The sequence below is a fragment of the Triticum aestivum genome, chromosome 4A (genome assembly GCF_018294505.1).
Source record: "Triticum aestivum cultivar Chinese Spring chromosome 4A, IWGSC CS RefSeq v2.1, whole genome shotgun sequence".
Lineage (NCBI taxonomy): Eukaryota > Viridiplantae > Streptophyta > Magnoliopsida > Poales > Poaceae > Triticum > Triticum aestivum.
Window position 1 is genome coordinate 736,416,737 of NC_057803.1, and position 7,866 is coordinate 736,424,602.

The following is a 7,866-nucleotide window of genomic DNA, read 5'->3' on the forward strand; positions in this document are numbered from 1 at the left end:
AAAGGTCAAACTATCTCAATGTTTGACCGAGTTTATGCAAAAATATATCAATGTTTGTGAAACTAAATAGGTATAAGATGAAAATATATTTTATTATGAATCTAATGCTACTAATTTGATGACATAAATGTTGGTATATTATTGTATAATTACGGTCAAACATAAAAATGTTTGACTTTCCAACAAAGTTGGAAGTACACTCTTCAAAGGACGGAGGGTTATTACAATCACTCATTACAAAAGTCACCACACGGGCCGGACCATCATTAACAAGAATATCATCTGACCTATTGTCAAAACTATACTTAACAAGAATACCATCTGAACGATTAATCTTTGAAATTTTGAACCTATGTAGCATCTTGGAGATACTCATTGCTTCCTTCTTCAAATCAAATGGTTTTGACAATAGGCCAAGTCCTGATTTTCTCATCACCTCCGAATGGGGCGGTTTTAATTTTATGAATCGCTATATCAGAGGGCGCTGTTATGGAAACGTCGACAGCGAGACAAATGCTAGCTACGGTTTTGCAAACCGCTGTAAGAAGAAACCGCAAGTTATTCGGCGAACCAAATGTGTTGTAAGATGTTCCCCATTCTTACTTTGAATTCACTCTAGGAACTATGATAACATTTATTTGATCTTCTTTTTAGTACAACGTTCATTTTATCTATGGTGGTCTACTACACGGATGGAAAAAATAGGGAAAGGCCCCTTTTTCTCCCCTTTTGATTCTTGGCACCGTGGTGGTGCTAAGCCGTCGACGAAGGGTTGTGCCTACTAGATATATAGTTGCCCCTTTCCCTTCCCATTGATCTCCTACCAGTTTACCCCCATCCGATCTATGGACACAAAACTTCTATTCGTGCAGATCTTGTGCTTCACTTTTGGTTTCTACGAATCTGAAATAACAAGCTCCTTTGGAAGCGCTGCATACTCTCTCTTCTTCCATGGATGGGCAACGATTCTTTTCACTTGACTTGGAGATTTTATCATACTACATTGCAGACGCGGCCATCCGTCTCAAGCTCCTTAACTGGAGGCCCATTTTGTTGTCTTTGGACACAGATCATCGGCAAGCAGGTCTTCAACATTGCTTTAGCTTCTACAAGGAGGTCACAGGCTCACAGCCCATCCAACGGGCTTATTCCTCTCCGGCGCATGTTGTAATACATGATCCTTGGCGTCGATGATCTACTAATCGTGTGTCTCAAGAGGCTGCTTGAGGAAGTCATCTTCGTCCTCCTTTAGGTTGTTGGTCATCATCTTCATTACCGGTGTGCGGCTACATGTTTTGCTTGATGGCGATTGTCGGCGGCAAGGCTTCAAGGTGGAGCAGCGTCGATCGGCTGTCCCAATGTTTGTTACTCGCGGCCCTCCACGTGTCCTCTCCCTGCATGGTTGGGTCGCATGTGTTTGCTGTAATATGCTCCTTGTAGGGTTGTATTCAGTTCTTTTAATCAATATCAGGCCTTTATTTTCGCAAAAGAAAAAACATCCACTCAGTCTCATAATGTAAGACGTTTTTGTACGAGATAATGTAAGACTTAGTATGACACTTAAGGTGTCTTAGATTCGCTAGTTGTACGGATCATATCGATTTTTCTTCAAGACCACATGGCTACATTTTATTATCACGCTCGTCTTCCATTGATACCACTCAATGTAAAAACATTGCACATACCATCAAACTATCTTATGCAGCCATGTTGAAAAAAGAGGGTTTATTCGTTCATTATTAATCCCATTTCGTTTTATTTACTACTCCCTTAGGAAACTAATATAAGAGTGTTTAGAATACTAAAATAATGATCTAAACACTCTTATATTAGTACGTCAGTCGGGCAAAGCTGCTGATTGACGGTCAGGCGATGCCGCTGGTGATCCCGAGCGCGACGACGGCGAGGCGGCCGTACTCCTTGTCGTGCCCGGCGACGGGGACGCCGCCAACGCCGCCGCGGCCTCCCCGCGCCTCCTCCTCGCCCTTCCACGCGTCCTCGCACCGCTCGGCGGCGCCCAGCGCGGCCGCGATCTGCTCCACGGCGCGCCCGTACACGCGCGCCCGGATGTTGTCCAGCGCGTCCCGCAGCACGTCGGCGGCGGCGCCGTAGAGCTCCGTGCAGCGGCCGAGCCTGGCGCGCGCGCGCGGGCTGCCCTCCGCCTCGCCCAGCCCCTCCATCCGCGCCTCCGTGGCCGCCGCATGCTCCACCGCCATCCGCGTCGCCGCCGCCGCCAGTGCGTGCATGTCCGCCGCGTCCCGGGCCTCCGCGTCGGAGGAGAGGGAGGCCACGCAGTGCGCGTAGTCCACCCCCGCGTCCCGGATCGCCGCGCCCCGGCACGCCTCCTCGATCCCCGCCGACGCCACCAGCACCGCCGCCTGCGCCGTGCGCGGCGCCCCGGCCAGGAAGAGGACCGCCACGGCCATGGCGGTGGCGAGCGCCGCCATGGACGTGGTGTGGACGCGTCCTCCTTGCTGCTTCGCCATGCTGCCTCGATCGTGCAGGAGCGTGGTTGTGCGCCATGGCTATTTATCACTTATGAGCTCGTACGTGGGGGTGAGGGTCCGTCAATGGAGGACGACACAGGTGTGAGGTGTCGGCCATGCCCCAAGCCGGAGATCGACCGTTGCTAATTCGGACATGAACGAACGACACAGAATGAATGGCGATTAATCAGGGCTCCTAATTATAGATGGAGTTGAGTGACACCATCAACCAACATCTCATTGTTTATCTCACTCTCATGTGAAGATCACAACTCTTCTCATCCAAATTTCCCACGGTACAGTACAGTGTTGATTAGTAGTTTCAGTTCATCATATTCTCTCTAGTTCAAAATTTCAAATGCGCGTGCCTTGCTGCAGTTCAGGCTTCGGTTCAGAGTCACACTCTCTCCTGCTGCTCTGCCACGTCTCCGTGGCCAGCTGCTGCTGCTTCGACCGTCTTCGCCGGAGCGGCGGTGGCGGCTGCGGCGACGGCGGCTTCCTCCCTCTTGCCCCACAGCACGAGGTAGAGGCCCAGGATCACCAGCACAGACCCCAGCACGCTGCAAACATCATGTCATCATCATCAGATCAGTCGACACTGAATGAGCTCACTGTGTGATGCAGAGCACTCTGACGAAAAATTCAGAGAGTGGGTTGAGTTTAATGGCGGACGGACCTGCCGAGGTAGAGGGGCTCGTGGAGGACGCAGAGGTCGATGCCGGCGACGAACATCTGCGCCAGCGGGCTGAAGGCGGCGGTGAACACCGGCCCCCGCTTCTCCACGCAGTAGGTCAGCAGCAGGTACCCGACCCCGGACGCCACCACCCCCTGCCAAATCCAAATCAACCCCCAATCAAAATCTTGCATCTTTAATCGTCAGGGATCGAACAAATTGAGCCCAATCCTTGACGGATCGACGGATCCCACGTACGCAGTAGACGGCGGCGGCGATCTCGACGGTGCCGCGGAGCCGCCAGGCGGCGGCGCCGGCGCCCCACTGGGTGGATAGCGCCAGCGCCGCCGCCTGCGCGAAGCTGAGCAGCGACATGAGCGCCGTGGCCGAGTACACGGCCGGGTACAGCCGCGTGAGCCGCCGCTGCAGCAGCAGCCACCCCGCGAACCCCACCACGTTCGCCAGCATCGACGCCGACCCCAGCACCCACCGCGCCGCGCTCCGGTGCTGCTCCTCGACGCCGGCCGCCGCCGCCGCCGCCGCTGCCGCCGGAGGCAGGTGGTGGTGGAGGTGGTGGGTAAGGGACGCGCCCTTGTAGAAGGTGAGCGTCATGGCCCCCGTGAGGGACAGCAGCGTGCCGCAGATCTTGGCGCTCCCGGACTTGCTCCGAACCTCCAGCGTCTCATACCTAGCAGCAAAGTTTTAAATAGCGCGCTAAGCATCTTAGCGTCGGACCTCTTTCAAATGCTGTAGCGTGCTATAGCGAAGCTATAGCGCGCTATTTAAAATATTTGTTCATTTGTTTGGACCAAAGTCTCTTAGCGCAAGACCTTTTGTAAACGCTATAGCGTGCTATAGCGGAGCTATAGCGGGCTATTTGAAACAGTGCCTAGCAGTAGCACAAATTATGGATGTAATTCATTTGAATTTGTCTGGTGTTCTAGTGATTGTGTTTGTGAATCACATGGGTGTGCAATGCAACTTATTAGCTTATGAAAAAGTGTTTGATTCTGATTCACATGATTTAGGAAATCATGTGTTAAATTTCTGTTCATAGGTGAAGTTATCGATGTGGTCCGTAAAGCCGAAGTCTTTTTCCTTTGCTGTTGGTTCAGTTCAAGATGCTACCATGTGCTAGATTTGATGAAAACAGATTTAAAAAGTAGTAGCACATAATCAAACTAGCTATTAGGGTCTTGGTGCATTTCAAGGTGCTATTGTAGTAGTTTAATTAACGGAAATAATGTTAGAGGTGTTCAAACAGAATCAATTCAAACTTATAATAGTGCTACATAGTAGGATATGAAACTTTGCACATGACCTGCATGTAAGAAAATGACTTTCTGGACAGAAACAAAGGAGGAACATTTACCCACCCGAAAGCGAGTGATATCAGGAAGGTAACCACCGGGAGCAGATTGCCGAAGGTCGCAGCAAACGTTGCGGTCGTGTACTCCAGCCCGACGAAGAGCGTGTACTGAAGCAGCACCGGGCCGAGGATTCCACTAAGGAACAGGTACGCAAAGATTTCAGCAGTGATCTTTGGTCTTGTCTTCCTGAAAGGAGCAAAGAAGAAGAAAAAGGCCAGTTCATGTGCATGATCAGCGACAGTGAAATACCAACGACGACTACTGGTGCTAGTACTGGTACTAGCAGCTGCTTTTATCACCATGATGATCTGTTTCTGCCTTTGCTTTTGATAATAGTAATGATGATACCTTTCCTTGAAGTAGGCAATGGGGCCGAGGAATACAGTGGCCAGCATCTGCCTGAAAGTGATGAGGACCAGCCGGTTCATCCCCTGGCTCAGCGCCTGCTTGAGCAGCGCGGTCATGACGGCGATCACGACGTTCGTCGCCACCATCGCCGCCGTCGGCGTCCACTGCTCCACGCATCCTGCACTCCACATTTTTTTCTCTCGGTCTGCTCGCCCGCCTCGATGATCTGATGGGCAATTTGTTTCTGGTTATGCCATGGTTTTTATAGGGGTGGCGACAGCCGAAGGTCCGGAAAATGGCATCTGAAGGCATGTCCCCGACTCGCGGTTTCGTTTTCGCACACGTGACCGGGGGCTAAAACATGGCCCGGGGGAGAGGAGCACATCGCTTGTTCTCTTAATGTCTGAATAATTGTGGAAAATTTGCCGTATCGAGCAAATTGCGCGCCCGGCTGAATCGAATAGCTGTCTCTTTATTGCACAGTGCGGAGGAACAAAGTAAGGCAAGCAAAATATAGCTTGTGATCCTTCCTGCATGGCCTTCTTCTACACTGTAGGGCATTGGATGCTGTCTTAGCACTGAAAATTTTGGCATGAGCCCGATTTAGGACCTACAAGGAACAATTTAGGGGAACGCCTTCCCATGAGAAAGTTCTGAGACCCAATGCCCACTGTCTCTTCTTTGGTGAGCAAAATGTTTCTTTAGGTCAAAATCAAATCGCAAAGCATTGATTCGATATAGCCGCCCCCACAGGACCGTGGGGTGGTCGTACAAAAATCGTGTGGAGAATATTTTCTTTTCTTTTCTTTTATTTCTTTTCTTGCTCAGTGTGACAGATGTGACCTTCTAACGTACTGAGATATGGGCAACCTATGCCCACCGCTCTTTATCACCTGAAGAATTTGGGCTTCATTTAGGCAGAAATTAGCCCGACGTATCGTCTCGTTGTGCGAGCGAAAACGCATATGACAACTGCATTACTAACAGTACTGTATAGCATTCCTCTTGGTTAAACTACGTAGGCGTAGGAAACCAAGGAGGAATATATGCCATAGTTTTACAATCTAAGAATTGCATAGTTTTGGTCCTCATGATTTGATTTGCTTCTCCTTATCCTCTTCCTCTTTGGCAGGTGGTACTGTCGCCGAGGCATCCCTGCTCTTTCCCCACAGCAGAATATAGAGGCCCATGATCATCAGTATGGATCCCAGCACACTGCAAGGCCAAAACAAAAATACAAAAGATGATGCCATTTGGACCAGGCATTGCAGTTCTACAAGTACAAAAGTGTAAAAAATCACTCATAAACTGAATATGGGAAATGAATGACTGATCATGATACCGTAGTGATTTAATAACTCAGGCAAGACAGGTTTACCTTCCAAGGTAGATGTTCTCATGGAGAAAGAAGAAATCAATTATGGCAACCATGATCTGGATGATGGGGATGAAGGCTGAAGTGAACACCGGCCCTCGCTTCTCCACACACCATGTCATCAGTACATATCCCACTCCAGACCCCAAGATTCCCTGCAACATATGGAACAAGTGGTCTTTGGTTCAGTCAATTCACTAGAGTTCTCTTAACTCTTTTTTCGGTAAACTGCAACAAAAAGATCTTACTGTGTATAGTACTGTAACAATCTCCACTGGCTTTGTGAGGACCCACACCGATGCCCTCCGCTGTATCGCCGCTGTCAGGCCACCTCCCTGCAGGGAGCTGATGAGGAACATGTATGCAGTGCTGGAGTAGAGTGCTGGGTACTTCTTGGTGAGCTTGGACTGCAGCAGGAGCCAAAAGGAGAAGCACAGGCAGTTTGCCAGTAATGCTAGAGTGCCCAGGGTCCAGCTCTTCTTGCCAGATTCTGCTGCTGCTTCTGCTTCTGCATGCTGGCCTGAAGGCTCTGCTTGGTGTGTCAAGGCCACACCCTTGTAGAGGGTCAGGAGCATGACGCCGGCGAACGACATGAGCGTCCCGATGATCTTCGCAGCTCCTGCCTTGTTCTTCATGTTCAGTGACTCCACCCTACATCCATGATGGGTAGTATTCCCAGAGGGAAGGTTTCAGATATTGGCAGGAGCAAGGTGCATGAGCAAGGTACCACCAGGTAAATTTGAAAATTGGTACACACACACACCTGAGCAAGACCGCGATGAGGAAAGTCAGCACTGGAGCCAGGTTGGTGAAAGTTATTGCAAACGTTGCTGTTGTGTACTGCAGCCCGTAGAAGAAGGTATACTGAGAGAGCGCGGCGCTAAAATGGGAGGAAAAATCAATGATGAATCAAACAGAATCATATCAGGAAGTGATTGCTGTGATGCTATGTTTGCCAACCGTACCCTAACGCTGCGCTGAAGAAGAGGTACACGAGGATCTCCAGTGTGAGCTTAGGCCGTGTGTTCCTGAAAGAAAAAAACAACAGTAGCATCATATTCTAGGATAAGTTCTGAACTCTGCTGATCATCTTCTGCAAATCAAAATTTATGCAGTACCGTTCTTTGAAAAATGCGACCGGAGAAAGGAAGACCGTGGCCACCAGTTGACGCAGCGTGATGAGCACTAGACGGTCGAGCCCTTCCTCGAGCGCCGCCTTGATCAGGGCCGTTGTCACGGCAGAGATGAGGTCGAAGACCAGCATTGCGATCACCGGTTTCCACTCATCGATGCGCGCCATCCCCCACATTGCGCTGCTGAATGAATCTTTGACACACCTTCCTTCACTTGTATTGCCATGATGATGCCCTTGTCATGGACTACTTATAGGCATATTTTACCAGACGGAGATCCTTCTGAAAATTAAAGAGATGTCACGGAGGATACGCAGCAATGACGCTTTTACCCTCCAAGAAAAGGTGGTAGTGATAACACATAATGCGATTACTTATTGGCATGAAACGGTCCATCTCGACATGTTCTTTTTTCCTTCAGTGCCATGAGAAGCTACTGGCACGAATCGCAAAGACATTTTGATTTTGGTGGAAGCATCTC

At 49.9% G+C, this 7,866-nt stretch overlaps 3 protein-coding genes across 3 annotated transcripts; all 3 read right to left on the reverse strand.

The window, feature by feature from the left end:
* Positions 1-1,865: 1,865 nt before the first annotated feature.
* LOC123084456 (pectinesterase inhibitor 8-like) lies at positions 1,866-2,486 on the reverse strand. Its single transcript, XM_044506050.1, has one exon. The coding sequence runs from the start codon at positions 2,484-2,486 to the stop codon at positions 1,866-1,868; it is 621 nt and encodes a 206-aa protein (XP_044361985.1).
* Positions 2,487-2,693: 207 nt separating this feature from the next.
* On the reverse strand, positions 2,694-5,237 carry LOC123088453 (WAT1-related protein At3g30340). Its single transcript, XM_044510662.1, has 5 exons — positions 4,878-5,237; positions 4,536-4,715; positions 3,418-3,847; positions 3,163-3,314; positions 2,694-3,046 (listed from the first exon to the last, which is right to left on the reverse strand). Exons 1-5 carry the CDS (start codon positions 5,066-5,068, stop codon positions 2,884-2,886), a joined length of 1,116 nt encoding a protein of 371 aa, XP_044366597.1. The 5' UTR covers positions 5,069-5,237; the 3' UTR covers positions 2,694-2,883.
* Positions 5,238-5,657: 420 nt separating this feature from the next.
* Positions 5,658-7,611, reverse strand: LOC123088454 (WAT1-related protein At3g30340). The gene is made up of 6 exons (XM_044510664.1): positions 7,371-7,611; positions 7,218-7,280; positions 7,016-7,132; positions 6,501-6,903; positions 6,256-6,407; positions 5,658-6,092 (listed from the first exon to the last, which is right to left on the reverse strand). The coding sequence occupies exons 1-6, from the start codon at positions 7,559-7,561 to the stop codon at positions 5,966-5,968; spliced, it is 1,053 nt and encodes a 350-aa protein (XP_044366599.1). The 5' UTR covers positions 7,562-7,611; the 3' UTR covers positions 5,658-5,965.
* Between the last annotated feature and the right edge of the window lie 255 nt (positions 7,612-7,866).

Coding starts and splice junctions, on each gene's coding strand:
- LOC123084456 (XM_044506050.1), bottom strand. CDS start 2,486: ATGGCGAAGCAGCAAGGAGGACGCGTCCACACCACGTCCATGGCGGCG.
- LOC123088453 (XM_044510662.1), bottom strand. CDS start 5,068: ATGTGGAGTGCAGGATGCGTGGAGCAGTGGACGCCGACGGCGGCGATG. Junction 3,848..4,535: donor CTGATATCACTCGCTTTCGG/GTGGGTAAATGT, acceptor CTTTGCTGCTAG/GTATGAGACGCTGGAGGTTC. Junction 3,315..3,417: donor TCGCCGCCGCCGTCTACTGC/GTACGTGGGATC, acceptor TGGATTTGGCAG/GGGGTGGTGGCGTCCGGGGT.
- LOC123088454 (XM_044510664.1), bottom strand. CDS start 7,561: ATGTGGGGGATGGCGCGCATCGATGAGTGGAAACCGGTGATCGCAATG. Junction 7,281..7,370: donor GTCGCATTTTTCAAAGAACG/GTACTGCATAAA, acceptor TTTTTCTTTCAG/GAACACACGGCCTAAGCTCA. Junction 7,133..7,217: donor TTCTTCAGCGCAGCGTTAGG/GTACGGTTGGCA, acceptor CTCCCATTTTAG/CGCCGCGCTCTCTCAGTATA.